The sequence below is a fragment of the Atractosteus spatula genome, chromosome 15, assembly GCF_055471065.1.
Source record: "Atractosteus spatula isolate fAtrSpa1 chromosome 15, fAtrSpa1.hap1, whole genome shotgun sequence".
Taxonomy (NCBI): domain Eukaryota; kingdom Metazoa; phylum Chordata; class Actinopteri; order Semionotiformes; family Lepisosteidae; genus Atractosteus; species Atractosteus spatula.
Genome location: NC_142720.1, coordinates 5,541,112 through 5,558,645, shown reverse-complemented (window position 1 = coordinate 5,558,645; position 17,534 = coordinate 5,541,112). Strand labels below are relative to the sequence as shown.

Genomic DNA, 17,534 nt, shown 5'->3' with positions numbered 1-17,534 from the left:
GAGCCAACACATCAGTTCACAGTTTATACAATGCATGATTTGAACTAATTTCTCCATTGATTTTTTACTGGACCAGATGAGTAAACTTCAGCTACCACTCTGTCCATCGGCTTGCTAAACTGAACTCTTCTGGGTGTGTAAGTCATCGATAGGTTTATCTGCACATGCAGAGACAAATACATTTAAAATTCAACCAAAAAGAAACTATAAAAAAACCAAATACAAGTTGGCCGACATTTAACTTCTCCCTTTATTTCCCAGAATGATTTGACCACCTATGCAAACCAAGGCATGACATTTCAGACATTTTGGTTCAACTCAATAAAAGCCTTATTTTCCACAAGAAACTTTACAGATTACAGATTTTGGACCAATACTGCAAGAAGAATAAATATTAAACTACATACTGTATTAAAGACTTAGTCCACCTGTCCAGTGAGGTAACTGATGTACTTCACAGGTTGTGTTTCAGATATGTCTGTATCACAACCTGGAATACTGCTGTTTAAGCTGCAGTTCAGCAAATTTGTGAAAAAAGTTTATAAAGTACCTAGAAACAAGTGCTTCCACAGGATTCCTTTATTTTACTTTACTTCACTTTCTGCTCTAGGTTCTTGTTTTGTCCATTTTTAACTGGATGACAGAAACTCAAGTCTCTGGTCATCGATTCACAGTCAATGAACCGTAAATCAGAGTGTACACCACTAAACCAAAGATCTGTTCAAAATCTGATCTTCTCAGGTACAGATCTGTGATTTAAGCCAAGAATATTTTTTTTATGTGCGGCCTATGTTAGAAAGCCTTAGTTGCACAGTAACACAAATAGAAATACAATTCACTGACCTTCTGTGAACAGATAAAAAGCTCTTGAGGAGTTCTGGCTTTGACAAAGAAAGTGCGCAGAGCACAGTAGAAAAACACATGGTCAGACCATGTTAATCACTTGTCTGGAAAGTTAGAGGTGTGGGTCATTTTCATTTCCATATACTCAGATAAACATCTCTGTCCCTGTCAGTTTAGGTAGTGCTCCTATGCAAAATAAATGTTTACAGTTGCAAATGTTCTCTTAAAACCTGAAATGCAGAAAATATACTCACAGCTCTTGGACGTTGATTTTTTATGAGTAACTGAATGGAACGATTAAGACAATTCTGTTTTTGCATGTTTAGTGACGTTATAAGCCGAGATCTGCAAAAGTGGTAAAGATTAAAAGTGCTGGCTTGCTACAGTAAAACCTTGTAAGATTGAGAACTTACAGTAATTTTGTGGTCTAACCTTAGAGAACCTTCAAAAATGTAAAAATAACAAAGATCGGAAAAAGATGAACAAATCACTTTAATATTAGAGTTTTAATATTGGCATATTGAAAGACGACTATATCTGTATTTTATGGAGATGTAGACTGGGAACGTAGTTACAATGTAGGTTTATTTTTTTGAGGTCACTGACACTCAACAGCATGATTCCAAGTCAAGATCTGTTTGCCATAATGTCATTTTCTCCTTTTTTATCAAACTGTCATTGTAAAGGGTGTAACCATACATCCGAACAGATTCTTACAGACGAAGAGAACAATTAAGTGGTCTGACACAAAAAACTGTCCCTGAATCACACCTCTTATATTACGTCCTCTGCAAAATACAAGAACAAGCACATTTCATGGGCACCACTTTCCCCTCACCAGTGAATGTACCCCAGACAGCATTGCGTTAGTTAGTATTGTTATACATAACAGCACAACAAGAGGTTCATTTGTTTTCTTGAATAAGCCACTCACTGGAAGAGGCTGAACAGGATGTATGTTTGAACACTTTCTTCTTCTAAAATACTGTTCAGTTTCCAGAAATAATAACAGTACAAAAGAAATCAGAATACAAAACCCCCTTTTAATACCAAGCAGGGGAGTGTCAGTCCCCTGAAAGCAGATACAGTGCGCTGTCCATCTGTTGTCCTTTTTGTGCAGATCAGGGTCTGTATTGCCCAAACTGTCCCATGGTGGGATTCATGCCGTATCTGTTGGGGGCACCAGTAAAGCCAGTTCTGAGCCCCTGCCCTGATCCCACTCCAGGCCCCATCGCCATCCCCAATCCCAGTCCGCTCCCCGCCCTTCCCAAGCCATGGCTGAAGGCGCTATTGTAGGGCGCTGGCCCATAGCCGAGGCCCATGGTGTAAGGCCGACTGTTCTGGGAGCTGGCCAGGAGCACCGGGTTGATGTTCCTTCCTGGCGTGTTGAAGGAGAACTCGGGGGGCGGGCTGCTGGGCTTGGCGGGGGTGGAGGTGAGGGGCTCCTGCTCCCCGCCAGGCCTGGCCGGCGGCAGTGGGGGCAGGCTGCCGTACTCGGACGGGTGCAGCACGCCCGCTGGCAGGGCTCCAGTCATCAGGGAAGGCCTGATCCAGTCATCCTTGAAAATCTGCACGGTCAGCGTGGAGACCAGGGTGGAGAGGCGGGTGGTCACGTGGGCGAGAACCAGCTGCTCGTTGGCGTCTCGGCGGATCCGGACGTGCACCGAGCCAGCCTGAGAACACAGTCGGGTTGAAGGATGTGAGCCACAGTGGCAAAGAAAAGACAAGAGAGGCAAGAAAGCACTGAAAGAATATAATGATCCCCCAGTGAATCTGTCTTTTGTCATCTGTCATTATATTTCATATTCAATGTGTTGCTGTTTCGATCCACTACATTCTAGTCTAAGATAAAACAGGGTATTATAGTCTGGAAGCAAATGAGGTCATGGGGTACATATGAGACTCAGATTTCGATGAACACCAAGCAGAACTAAACCTCATCCCTACTGCATTATGTAAATCAGCTGCTGAGCAGTCTGCTCAGTCACATTGGCTGAAAGAGCCAAGCGATATGGAAACTATCCATTAAATTAAATTGATAAATAACACGAAACCATAAATACATAAATTATTTATTTAATAAATAAATTATTAAATAAATAAATGAATGAAGTGCTAAGTAGCCCTCAAACACTACCTGATATTTTTACTATAGCTTTAGCACATAATGTGGTAACAGAACAGTGAGCCGTCAGGGATATAGCAGTGCCCATCATGACCGGCTGTGGGAAAACTTCAAATGAATACAGAGAGTGTTTTCCAGATAAAAGTCAGAAGACTTCTGGGCTGAGGCACATTTATCAGAAATCCCACAGCACATCAAAGGCAATTAAAAGCTCTACCCTTTTAACAAAGCAGGGTTAAAAAAAACCATTCAGCTTTAAAGGCGTTCATTTTGAAGTAAATGTTGTAGATTTCCTTCAGCCCTGAAACAAGAGACTTCAGCTCCCTCCCCAGAGCAAACTTCAGATCACCCCTGGCACAGAAGCAAAGGTTCTTGGACGAGGACAATTGTTCTTACTTAGCAGGCCTTGAAAGAAACCCTCTATCTGACAGAGACAACAGCTGAGCTGCTCTCCCCTGGAAAAATACACTACATGTATATTTGCTTGCTGATATTTCTGCAAAGTAATTCAGAGTGGCTCCTCAGCCAACAAAATGCTTTATGTGACCATTTTTGTATTAGAAGAAAATTTCCATCCCATCAGCAGATTCAACTGAGAACCCTGAGATCAGATGAACTTGTTCATCTGATTTCTGAGTGTAGTAAGTATTAAAAGCAACAAAAATTATTTGTTAAGTTTAATCTTTTTTGCACTGCATCAGAGCCCAGTGGTCTTACAGTTATCAAACACAGTTTCCAGTTGTGGTTTCGTTTTAAGAAAGCAGGGAAATGCAAAGGCACTTTATAATAATAAAGTGACATAGCACAGCATAGATGTAACGCACTATGCTCCTGGATATTATCAGCTTGAATGTGGAAGCACAACGAGAAATTTAGACAGGGAATACAGCCAGCTGTTAACTGGCTAGTAAAAATAACAATAGTTCAGCGGTCACAGTGCTGTACAGCAAGCAGAGGTTTCTGGATACAAAAAGCATAAAAATAATAAAAACCACTCCTGTTTGCTGTACTTCAAATTTGCCTCTTGCATTTCCAATGTTTTTCATTTGACTCAATGAGAAGAAACCCAACCCAACGCACCCACAAGCCTACTCTGGAGAATTGGACCTACCAGAGACCCAAAACCGATTGTCCAAAAGTGCTCATTCCGAACCTCCAAAACACCATCAAGAGTTGACACCTGCAATGCAAGTAAATATAAAAACAAAACTGACAGTCCATACCATCATATGAATTTACTGAAGGTCTTTGCTACAACCTGCTTGATAATGACATAATCACATAAATTATCAACAGACTGTTGACAAGCCGCAGACTTGTGCTGTACTCCTGCAAAGGAATAGACCTCACACAATTACATCTGCCTCCAGATCCCGGGTACTAAAACCTCAGGTAAAAAAGACAAAAACTCAGATACGACTTCTATTTACTGGAATGATCTTCATGTATGCCACAGGCTTGATGTATTTTGAAAAAAAATGTTACATAGATAGACCCACTAGAGTCAGCATTAGTAGTAAAACTTTTGAATAAATGCCATCTTGGGCACTTTGTATTTTAAAAAGCATAACTCTCTCTGACGAGCCTCACAGTCCCTATGTCTAAATGGCGTGAAAAGTAATCTCTCAGACAATAATAATTACAATAATAAAGCTCTCAGACGCATAACTGTATTTATTCCACTTTTCCAACGTGTTGTATAATTTCATTTACTTTGGTTGCCCATATTGCATCTTAATTTGTATTTCTGCTTCACTGCCAGACACATTACATTTATGCTATCATGGATTTTTGAGCTATTTTCTTACTGCTGCACTCCAAAATTAATGAAGTTTATAAAGATCCATTACATACATCGCATACAAGTTAAGCGTAAGTCACCTTGCACAAATGATTAAGTTGAATGTACGAACAATAATTAACAGTATTAAGACACTCTTTACATGACTTATGGATCTCGGCTATCTTTGATGTTGATTTTGATCATTAAACAGAAGTGTAGCATTTTAGGGTTTCCATAATTTCCCGGTTAATTCACCTACCTCTCTCAGTAATTTATCCAGCTGTCCAATGACATGTGAAGGTGTTGTCTAAAATGAAACACAGCAGGATGTGAGCACACTCTGCACAGTCTGAGGCTCAGTTACTTAAGAGAGATTACACACATAATGGTTTCAGACCTGTCCTGAACTACTAAGGTCATTATATTATTGGAGAAGCTGACCTTTACATTGGGAACTGCTTTAAATGCCACAGATATGATGTATGCAATTACATAAGACATAGCATCTAGCATTTTCTTCTGCAAACACTGGAGTTTTTAAAGACATACATCTTCAAATAATAATACTAAAGCTGCATGTCATCTGATTTGTAAACTGTGGCAGAAACTCAGTGAGTGGAACGATGATTTACAATAGTTTAGGTCAATCAATCATTAGTTTCTTTATATTTTACGTTTATTGGCAGGGAGATGAAACTCTATTTTCTACAAGTCAAATCAAGTCTGGAAATGTGTCACATGTTGTACCTGCAGATAAATGTTGCTCAAAAAGTCATCAAAGGGGAACTGGAGTCCCAATTTCTCAGACTGGTTAATATTTAAAAATCAAGAGGCTTTCCTGCTGTCAAAATGTTCTTACCTGGAGGAGCACCTTCCCACTGTAGACACTCATGGGGTACATGGTACCGAATGTCATCAAAGCAATGGCGACTGCCGAAGCCGTGTCCACAGCGTAGTAATTACTGCAACCAACACATCAATTACTAGCCCCGTTACCAAAAACCAGGATCCTATCAAGTTCTTCTGTTTTGTATGGGTTATGTGAATGCAGTGTGCCTTCTTTCATGTCCACGTAATTTACAATATGCCCTTACAACTAATCAGCAACTTCAACACAAAAGCACTGTCTGTAATTGTGTAGTAAAAAATATTTAAACTTCCCTGAGGCAAGCCCTTTTTTACTGGCTCAACATGCTGCTTCAGTCACAACTTTGTGTGCTGCTAATAAACTATTCTAATCTTGCCTGGCTGCTGACTTAAAGCAGCCTACAGTGCAAATCTACATGGATTTTCTGGATCTAGAAAGTACACAGTGTGGTTTAAACTATGATACTGGACTGAACAGGTTTCTCTGAATGTATCTTGCTTAGGGAGTTTTGTAGCAGTATTATATACAGTTCATTGCTGGTAGCTATGTAGTGTTTTCAGATATCCCAAGTTAATAATAACATTACATACAGTAAGAAATATTCATTGTTTACATCTTGATTTTACTATGAAATCTGCTGTGAAGTCAACTAATGACTTGGCCTTGTTAAAGTTTTAGAATTATACATTCTTTTTGGTCCTTGTGAAAATGAAAAACAATATATTGACTACCCTTGAGATAACTTGAAGTTATATAAATTATACTCAGGCATTGGTAGACCTGAAGAAAGTCAAAATGTGACTAAACACCTGCATGTTCTGCATGTCTTTACAATTTTAACATTATCAGGTTTGGTTTCTTTTCTTCCTCTTTTGTAACAGAATGTGAGTTATTATTCCATTGGCAATTACGCTACAAACAAAACATGAAACATGAAATTCATTCTAAATCATTGTGGACAGAATTCACAGTTACAGCATCTAAATATAATGCTATCCCCACAAAGGAACATCCATTTTAAGAATATTACCCAGACTGGTAAGAAAGCCTTAAATGTTTATGATATACAGTACTGTAGTGATTCAGCTAACAATACCTTAGCAGTGTTTCTGCTTAGGAATGACTTCCTCAGATCTATGTATAAATTTATATAAATAAGCTGAATGTGGATATAAAATTATTGGTAATCAGATTTTTAATGTGTAACAAGCTTTAGATATTTATTTTCAAAGTACTGGTTAGGATTAAACAAATTGGACTTCTGAATCCACTTTGAAAATAATGAATAATGGAAAAAAATAGGATCGACTAGAGCTAAAATCCTGTAAAAAGCTCTGCTCGTAATGTGCTGTTTTTGTCCAGTGATTCAGATTACTGGCTTAAGAAAGTGCTTGAGCTGTTCAGTATCCTGAACTTACACCCACTTCTTAGGAAGACTGGAAGTCGAACTAGAAGGAGTTTTAAAAATCTTTTACTCACAAATGTGTGCAGTGTTACTAGACATTTACAACAAACACACATTTCAATAATGCAACTCAATATGTCCTTTACTTTAGTTGCTGAATGCGTTCTTCATTTTTGTTCTGTGATCTGTTGCTTATAAGCAGCTCCAAGCACATCACATTAAATGCTACACAGACGTTCCAATACCACAAATATTAAAATAAAGGATATCTAATAACACACATTCCACCTGGGTTTGATTTTTAAACAAATATTCAGAAGGCTAATGAGAAAACTAAAGCAAGGTTCCAGTAAATAACACAAAAATATACAAATACAACTGGAACATGGACCTGACTACATTTGTATTTCATCTTCAAAATGTTCTGATCTCAAATCTAAATAATAAAATCCACAAATTACTATGAGCTTACTATAAGATTTTTTGATATAAGGAATCTTACTGGGTTCTAGTAAGTAGCTGCAGATTGCAAAGGAACAAGTAAAGGTTTATTCCAGGCTGAAAGGAAAAGAGACACAACATTTGGCTGTGGAGCCTCCTTCAGGTGTGTCCTTCAGGTGTGAAGAAGGCTCCAGAGCCGAAACATTGTGTCTCTTTTTTTATCATAGAACAAACCTTTACTTGTTCTATCCTCCTTTAGTATAGACTGATTTTTTGGAGATATTTCTCCAACAGCTTTGGGGACCACGTCCCTAACAGGAGATGCTGCAGTCCCTGGATAACTCTTATTTTTTTCTCTATTTCTTGTGATGTGAAGCAGAAACATTTTCAGCACTGGCAGCCCTGACAAGGAAAGGAGTAAATCTGTCACTCACTTGATCTCGATGAGCATATAGGTAATACAGAGAGCCAAGGCCCCCGCCAGGTCGATCAACACGAAAGGGTTCATCCGTGGAAGAAGCACACTGCTCAGCCCAGGGATAATCCCACACAAACTGAAGGGAAATCCAAAGGCACAACATCAGTATTAGACGGCTTCAACACAGTACAGTTTGGTAACAATAAATCTGTATCACCTACTGTAGATTGAGTGGGGTTACAGGAAAATAACAGAAATAATGATGACACAAAAATACATGTGTATAGTCATCCCATGACATATTGCAAGATGTATCAACATACAGTATATAACTATTCATCGTCTGATCTGTCCGCTATCCTTATTAGACTCTGTCTCCCCCTTGCTATAAAAAGAGAATAGATTCTTCAGAGTTCTACTGTATAATTTACATCTGACTACAAACTGAAAATAATAATTTCAAACACCTGATGCTTCTCCCTCCAATACAGAAAAAATGCTGTTATAACAATATTTTCACAGCCCTGCTACACTATCACCTTCACATTCCTTCCAAAGGACAACTGTCTACAGAGAAACCACAAGTCCTGCACGTTTAGCACTAATATCTCGAGCACCAAGCTAAGCTTTGCTTCTTGCTTCCTCCCTCAGTTCCAACAAGCATGAGGCGTAATGCTTATTCATGCAGACATGCTCTGTTTAGACAGTTAAGAATAAGTAACTCACTTGTCAGGATAGGCTTTCATAAAAAATGAAACGCTTTATTTCTGCTGTGACTACTGAGGAGAACATTTTGTGTGTTTATTCAAGAGCTTCATTGGTGCTGCTGTCAATCTGAAGTTAAGATGCACAACAGATCCTTATCTAGTAATTCATATAAAATAAAGATACGCATGTACTCACATTTATATGTATAATAGATTTTAACTGCACAGAGAATTTATTTTGAAAAAAAAAGATCAAAACAATTATCATAGCATGAAGCATTAAGTTTCATCTTCTTAGTGTTGAATAGGATGGATTTCTTTGAAAGCAACATAGTGCAGATGTTTCTTTGGATAATAAAAGATAAAATACAATAAAGAACATTTTCAATCTAAAAACAGGCCAGGTACAGCAACTATCTAAATGTATTAACAGACTATATTTATTATCTTAAAACAACTCAAGGTATACGAGAGCCAAATACAGTTCAACCTGTATTTGGATATTAATTGTTTATTCTTATATTAATGGATTACTATCCAATTCAATAATAGTCTTTCAGTTCATTGATATAATTTAGACAAAGATGAATTATAATTTAACCAGCAGTGTTTTTGTTTGCACAATCTGTATATTGTGCAGTAATGCAGTTACTTGAGGTCAAGCCATTTTTTTTCTCTTAAGTACATTTGTGGATTGCTTTGAATGCAACAGAGACTGTGTTCTAATCTCCGTGGTCTAATACATAAAATGTAGGATTACACTGACAAAACCAAACACTGGATTTCCTGCCTAAAGCCTGTAGTATAGGGAAGAAACAATCTTTTCATCACTGGTGGGCATAAAAAATGAATGTATAACGAAGTTAAATAAATGATGATGGCAGATTTTATTGCTACAAAACATCCTATGACTGGTTAAATGCTGAGTTCATAAAATTAAGAAAATTAATAAAAAGCCAGTTCAAGGAAACAATGAATTCCCTCACAACAAATTCTATTCCAAACTTATTTGCGCCAAACTTGAAACAAGCCTCATCTAAAACCAGTATCAGTATCACCTGTAACCTTATGCTGCATTGAGACAATACAAGTACTCCTAGGTTCAGAGTGCGAACAGTCTGCTGACTCTGCTTATTTCTCCTCAACACCCATCAATTTTGGTGGATAAAGTATAAATGTGACCCTGCTCTGGCACAAGGCTTCTCAAGAACACATGGCAGCTGCTGTTAACATGTAATACAATTTACAATGAAAATAAAAGAGGAAATAAAGGAAAATACAAAACTCTTCATTATTACATTTGATCTAATTCCCACTCTAATTTGAATCCAGTATTCCTCTATTCAGCCACTACAAATCGCAGCAGATCCCAAGATGTCACTGACATGTATATTTCAACTAGATATTTTGTAATAAAACAGTTTGTATACTATGTACAAAATATTGAATTACTTATTACTTATGTAGCTCACTGTGAAATTCAAATTTCACTAGTCAACATCAAAATGACAAATACAATTTGCATTTTGTGAGCCCTAACACTACATATTAGAGTGGGAGACATAAAAAACAGAGACTATATTACAAATATCTACCTGTGGAAAACTGTGACAAGATTGTGTCCTTAAACATACTACAACATGACTAATATTGGCTCTGGTCCTTCCAAGTCAATGCATTATACATGTACATCACTGAAAAGTGAAACAGAAAACTACCATTTTCCAGAAACCCTGAGATAATCTTGTGATCTCAAGACGACAGCTTTGTTTTCCTCAGCAGAGTAACACATGATCCTGCGCTAAGGAGTAAAAAAAAAGAATCGCAGGATAGCCTCAACCAGGCGCTGCAGTGACGCGCCCAAACTCACCGCACTGAATTTGTTAACGAGAGCATCATTTAAAACAAACCTTCTCATGTGAAGCTGGCAGTTTGAAAGTTACGGGCAGCTCTGGGAATAACCCATCCATCCACGGAGGGCTATAGGGAGCCAGTGCCCAAAAGGCACAGGGCACTCTCTTGCACAAGCAGACCAAGGTCAATTTAGACGTGCTCATTGACCCGGACAGAATCGAACCCAAGAAGCAGGAGGAGTGAGGGAGCAGCTCTACCAGTCACACCACCATGCTGCCCACCCTGGGAATATTATTATTTGGGATTTCACCTCACCTTAGTATTCCAAATCTAAGCTGGATGCAATAACACACTAATGCAGACCTCATCCAGACCTCACTGTAGCCAGTACACTGGAGGTGGGGGTGGACCTGGGCACTTTCAGGAAATGCCTGGGTCAAACCAGGGAATGACCTTCCCTTGCCTGCTGAGAAATTCTTCTATTTCTCATCCTTCTTCTTACATAACTTTACGAGCTAACATTATTGTGCCCCTTGGCAAATGCGATTGCTGTATATGTGCATGAGCGGCTGTTCTTTAGAAAGCACTACCCACTGTAAGAAAAAGCCGTGTTTCTAGTCATTCTGAATTTTGCTCCAATTATTTTCCTTTACGTAATGAACTCAACTTGTCCTGGCAGTTTTTTTTTCTTAATGTGTGATGATACAGAAGTCACGGTTAAGTGTGGTTTTGTCTAGTTAATTGCAATTTTTACAGTGATCCTGTCACAATACACTTTTCAACAAACTGGGAAGAGGGCAGAAGGCAGATAATTTGCACAGTGATCTTTCTATTCTCAGCTGGAGAAAAAAATAATTTAGGGAAACACTGAAACACTGAGATTCAGGATGAGTGCACAGGGGCAGAGTGCCTTTTATTTTGCAGAGCACTGAGAATTGGGCAGAGAATTAAGTGAATCACCTGTCAATATTTTGGGAAAGACTTCTGTTCTGTTACATAACCCACACATTACTTTGGAACGAAGCAATATGCCTTTTGATTTCTAGTTTCCCTTCAATCGTCAGCTGAGATGGACAGCTGGGACAACTTCTGCCTCTTGCTCATGTTTTCATTAACTCATTAAGGGTACATAAAACAAGAAATGGCATTTCCATTTGATCAGGAAAACTACAGTATATAATTTTGTCGTCGCTATAATATATCTGAAATTTAACAAATGCCACAATGATGCTGAGTAAAAGATTTTAAAAAACTACAGCAGGCTGTTGAAAAAATACACAAACTGACAGCATAGAAAACTCATTTTTACTCATCTACAATGACACCTTAAGACATTAAAATGCAAAAAATAACATCCACAGAAACTTAAAATCAGCTACAATATTACTGTAGTGATACGGGTATATCAATATACCACTTTGATCGCTGGTTACTCCTATCATTCACTATATGGCACCACTATACATTTCAGACTTCTTGTTAACCCAGAATTGTGATTGCAAGAAATCACAACAGTAAAAATACAAAAAGTTTCATAGCTCAAAAGTTTTCTCAGCTCATTCTGAGATGCTGGCTGGCCGGGAAGTGGCTTACACCACCACACAGTGAGTTTAAACACTTCAGTGGTCACTAACGAGGAGGTTAGTAATCAAAAATCAGGTCTTACCTGCGGCTCAGGTCCGCTACGTGCTCTTGAAGCCAGCTGGTGCTGGCAGCTGGTGAGGAACACAAACCAGAAGGATACAAGTTACACATCTGCATCGACAAACTACACCGGACCCCCCACCCGAGCCGTATATATGCCTGCAATGGCTGGGATTGTGCCCTTTGACCATGCAAACAGCTCTTAATTGCAACCAACCATTAGTATAAGTTACATTACCAACTTTTAGTAAAACTACTGCCAAGTGTTTAATGTAAAGAGTGAAGAAAATACCTTTGCATTATTCAGTCAACCGCAGAGCTTGTGTTGAGCTGACAACATGTACTCTATTATTATTATTTGCTACTCTGATATTATACTCTGTAAATATGTATGTAAAAGAGATATGAAGAGAAGAGAGATAAATAGTATTTGAGTTGTTAAAGTATGAAGGTGTGAATGGGGGGGGGGGAGGTCCTTTCTAGGAGCTTGGGTAACTAACTTGTCATTGGGGAAGAGCTCTGAATGAGTCTCAAATCCAGAACAGGCTTTCTTTATCCTTCTCTTAATAAGTGGAATGCACTTCCCACCTGTTCGCCCTCAATCTCAGCACAGATTGAGACTGGTAGGCTCTACAATTACACTAAGCCAGCGAGCCCCTTTAAAAGGCATTAACTACAAGCCAGTTCATCTCAAGAAGGCCTATGAGGCACAAACGTGCCATCAGGTGGCCACTGCCCAACCCCTCACCAAACACACACGTGTAGTTTGGTCGTTTTCCGACGAATTACTGATACAGCATGTCTGGGCTTTAACATTCCACAACACAGACTTTCAGACACTTGAACCCAAACACAAACAAAACCCACACACGACGAAATCGACTGAAATGTTTTTTCTCAGACAGTGGCCTCTTTGACAGATTCCTCCCATAGCAGCCAACTGCGGGGTTTAAATGGGAGAGAAGAACTTTTACTTTAAAGTAAACAGAATGGAAAAGCTTTTGGACTAAGAGGCTGAACTGAGACTTGGTCTGTTTTTTGGATCCAATTTCTGGAGAACACCTGCCATAGAAAATTATTAATTGAAAAACTGACCACCTGCGGTATCACGTTCTCGACTCGTAGACAATTTGTTTTTAAAATGATATCTAAAACAAATTAAAACCAGGAGACCTAGACTATGCATCTTCACAATGTAAAATAAAATTCTAAAATTCACAATGCACAGCTGCAGATGACAATAGACATTTAGGATTTATATGTACTGTATGAAAATAAATTATATCTTTCAATCTGTCACATTTTCGCCTCAATGTTTGCTGTTCCAGATGCTGCATTCTATATGTGCACTCAATGTACAAAACCCTTACTAGGTATTAACCTAACTAATAACTAATCATACCTTTACTCTTTGAAATTATACACACTTTATTGATGGCTGTGCAGGGTGAGTCGCTAGAGGCAGGGTACTGTGGATAAGCATTAATATCCTCCCAAGTGTGCATGCGCATGTGTGTATACATGTCGTGTTTCTGCGTGTGCACACACAGTATAACGAGGGAAAACTGCAGTTTTCTGACTGTAAGACATCTAAGCCACTTAGAAAAAAAAACTGTGGGAGACTACAAATGCTAAAGAAATAACAGATTCGCCGATACATGCTTCCCATGCTGTCAATGTCGATGATGGCTTTTAGACTTCGTTATGGAATGACACCTTGTAACCCTGTTTTCTTGACACCTGTTTGAGGAAATGCCCATCACAAATGCAAGCAGTTATACTGCATTTCAAGCTTGAAAAATGTTGAGCAAATGTAAGATGAGTAAGAATTTTTTATCTTAAATCTTAAGTGCATATCGTTATTAGCTGAATAACAATTATTATGAAAACTGAAAAATGTAAAACATCTGATTCTAAATGTGTGTATACAAAAGACAGGTTGTTCTTCGGGTTAAGGTGCTAACTGCCTCAGCCAAGGATATTTTCAACCTCACTCTAAAAACACCACCTACAGACCCTACATTAGTGGTACTGTTTTAATGAAAAATCAAGTCCTACACAAACAAACCTTTAATTCTGTCAATCAAAAAACTCTGGCTTGGGGTCATCTTTAAAACCTTCCTTCTACAAAACACATTGCAGGTCACCTGCAAATGATGGAACGTAGACCCCAAACAATTATGATGCGTGTACATAGCTCTTTGATTTGGTGCTCAATAGCGCAGGTTGGTTGATATTTTTGTCTGCATCCATCATGGCCTATGTACAAAAGATTGGGCCATCTATAATACTGCAACTTGGTTTTTCTATACACTACCAAGACTGGACATTACCAGTTTAGGTAAAGTCACAGGTCATCAACAGGCACAGGCATGTGACTACTCACACTTTGGCTCATAGCCTGCAACTTGCGGCTCCCTGACTACCTGAATTCCTCTGCAGTGCTTGAGCTGATCTGTGTTTGGATTGTATTCTATGGTCTTGGGGGCTCCATTAACCCTGGGAGACTGTACATCCTTGTTCCCCTTCCACAAGTCTGAGTCGCACCGAGCCCCATACCAAGTGTTCACCCTTCTGTGATACTCTAAGCTTCTCTGTTATGACTCTGCTGGGCTGGCTCTCTTAAACTAATCCCAGGAATGATTATACTGTAGGTCTCTTTCTGTCCACTTCTAGGAAATCTCTCAGGTTCGTATTCAGACTTGGCTTGCTCTCAGCGGGTCCTGTCTGGAGGCTGCAGATTACAGGCATCTGAATGCAATGCTCTCCTGCTATCCACCTCTCTTCTGCTCAGCAGGTCTCCAGGCAATCGCCTTTTCTTTCTGCTGGCAGACTTCCTTCTTTCTTTTTAACTCCTCAGAAGCCAGACCCCTGACAGCAGCTTCCACAGCTTGACTTATCTCCTTCTCTTGGGGGAGAGAGATCTTCTGTTTATCAGCCAATCTATCTGGGAGTGTGGCGAGGGAAAAGAACTGCCCTCTCACTCCTGTCAGAGGCGTCTGACTGGCAGAGTTCTCTTCGCTTGGGAGGGTAGCATTGACTTCCTGGAGGACCACTCTCTCCTTGTCTGCCCCTGGGACTCACTCCTCTCCTCCCAGCACAAGTGTCTCTATGAGAGCTTATGCTCTGGATCTGGCCCCTCGTACCTCAGACAGTGCTGCTCCAGGTCATAGCCGCTCTTACTTCACACATACTGTACCTCACAGACAAGGTTGTGTTCTTTGGAATATCTGCAGTTATTTTCTTTCTCTACATACTAACCTTCCCAGCACTTTGACATAGGCTTATCTTGGTCTCATCTGCCCATAAAACTCTCCTGGATGATCCATGTATTTTTGAGCACATCTAGCATGGCAGAGGCAGGGTCATGGATTGGGCACATATGGTCACCACTGGAAGTGGCTCATTAATCCTTATTGATTATGGAACTAATGAGTTACAACAGTTTTGACTTTGCTGTCCCAATGTGTTTGGAGAGTGCTGCAATGACATTCAGACATTTGAGAGCACTGATAGAACAAAAAAGAACACGGAGCCCAGCCCCTCCATGGACTGAAAACCTTTGATGTGAAGCCAAAATGAGATATGTGATGATTCCACTTCAGGCATGGGAACAACTACCCCATCCTCCCCTTACATGTAATCAATGTGCCTATGCTGTCCACAACACAAGGTCCTAGACAGCAGAAACAGTCCCTACTTCGTTACAGCAGGCAGGACTATGTAATAGGAGCGAGATACTGTACATGACCGGAGCACAGCCTGAAGCCAGAGCAGACAGTGGCGGAGTACAGGGTGCTCAGGCTACACTGTCAGAAGGCATCACCTGGATACAATGACGGGAAGAACACGGGCCCTCAGGCAAGGGCACTTCACGAAAGGACAAGGCCAATTACCCTGCTGACCCGCTAGATAAACTCTCCTGTGTATAATGTATGTGTATAATGGTGGATCATAACACATATCTCAGTTCAGAGTTAAAAACTAGACTGAATATGACTGATTTCTTAGATGGATACAACTATGATCAAATACTTTAACATTGCAAACAACCTACTTAAAGAGCAGCAGCAGGAGAAGTGTCCATCAGTATTCATTCCATAAGATCAGCAGCGGGGCCTGGTGTTCTCATATTTGAAACATCAAATAACCGTGTAATTGACTAATAAGACTCCAACACCAGAGCTGATGAACACAGATCAATGGAATACATGTAGTAGTAAGTGTGTTTAAGTATTTTGCACTTTTTTTAAACAAACAAACAAACTTGGTTTTATTAGAGTACTTATTCTTTCACTGTGCTACTAATATGTGCTGCTCTTTCTAGTCTGACAAAAACAGACAAAAAATACAAATTCGGGACTATGCAAAAAGTACTGCACTTCCTGTCCTCTACAGAGGAACAGCGACAGTAGTGCCATTCATTTATTTCACTAGTAACACTTACGAAGGACAATGTCAGATTGTTTCCCCTATGCTGAGTATTCTAATGCCACTGTCACCAGTGAAATCTGCTTCACTATTTCTTTTCCTATTGTCTGATTTAGTGTCAGGATCGTAAGCATACCTTACTCTGCAAAACATGTGGAGCAAAAAGGGTTGTTTATACCACAGTAGCAAATTATTCTACTCTGGTCTAAGGCTGGGGGAGATGCAGGATGTCTAATCCTTTGCACTGCAGGGCTCTATTCCTACAAAGTCCTTAATTACTTAAGACACAATCGGAACCAATTAAACAAAGATGTGAAAAGAGCCAAATGGTGACAACACTTAGATCAGTTACAAAGTCATGCAATAAATGAATCAGAACAGCCTCGTGGGGCACTAAGCTGTAATGTAATACTTAGCCACTGTACATTTCATATACAACAATGAGAAAGGTATACTGGAACAATTGCAGATGCCAAAAAACCCCATCACAAATTAAATGACAAAATGAATTCATTGTGCAGTTTTTCCAGGGCCTGTAAAATACTGGGAACCATTGCTTTCACTGTGCATCATGATATTAGTGCGAGGCAAACACCATGCCACTCCCCTTGCAGCACAGCCCCATCACTGCAGTCATGTCACACCACCTCCTTAGCCTCCTGTTCCACTTTATTTTGTATGCGTGTAAGTGTGAATAGCAGCGCCACATTCCTTGATGGAAAAGAACGCAAACCACACTTCCAAACTACAGAGATGAAACCAAGTGTTGTTTTACTTGCATTATGACGTTTCTTGCATGGTTTAAGAGCCACTCTGTGAAAGCCGACTCGTTCAGAATGAAATCGGAAACTTAATCTAAAGAATCCAAGAGCACAGCTGATGTTGTGCTGCCAAACCAGCCCATCAAGGAAAAATGGTGGGAAAACAGTAGTTTGTCCTGAAACCGAAACCCTGCCAATGTCCTGTCCACATTTAAGGTAAACACAGCTGATTATGTTAAACGCACTGGAGTTTC

At 39.5% G+C, this 17,534-nt stretch overlaps 1 protein-coding gene across 1 annotated transcript in view; it reads right to left on the bottom strand.

Moving 5' to 3' along the window:
* Positions 1-231: 231 nt before the first annotated feature.
* Positions 232-17,534, bottom strand: part of slc30a6 (solute carrier family 30 member 6) — a 50,890-nt gene continuing 33,587 nt past the window's right edge. Inside the window, exons 10-15 of the mRNA XM_088934024.1 lie at positions 12,111-12,159; positions 7,900-8,019; positions 5,611-5,713; positions 5,011-5,058; positions 4,080-4,148; positions 232-2,516 (exon numbers count right to left, since the gene is read on the bottom strand). Of these exons, the coding sequence (XP_088790150.1) occupies positions 1,965-2,516; positions 4,080-4,148; positions 5,011-5,058; positions 5,611-5,713; positions 7,900-8,019; positions 12,111-12,159 (941 nt within the window). The 3' untranslated portion in view covers positions 232-1,964. The remainder of the gene's footprint in view (positions 2,517-4,079; positions 4,149-5,010; positions 5,059-5,610; positions 5,714-7,899; positions 8,020-12,110; positions 12,160-17,534) is intronic.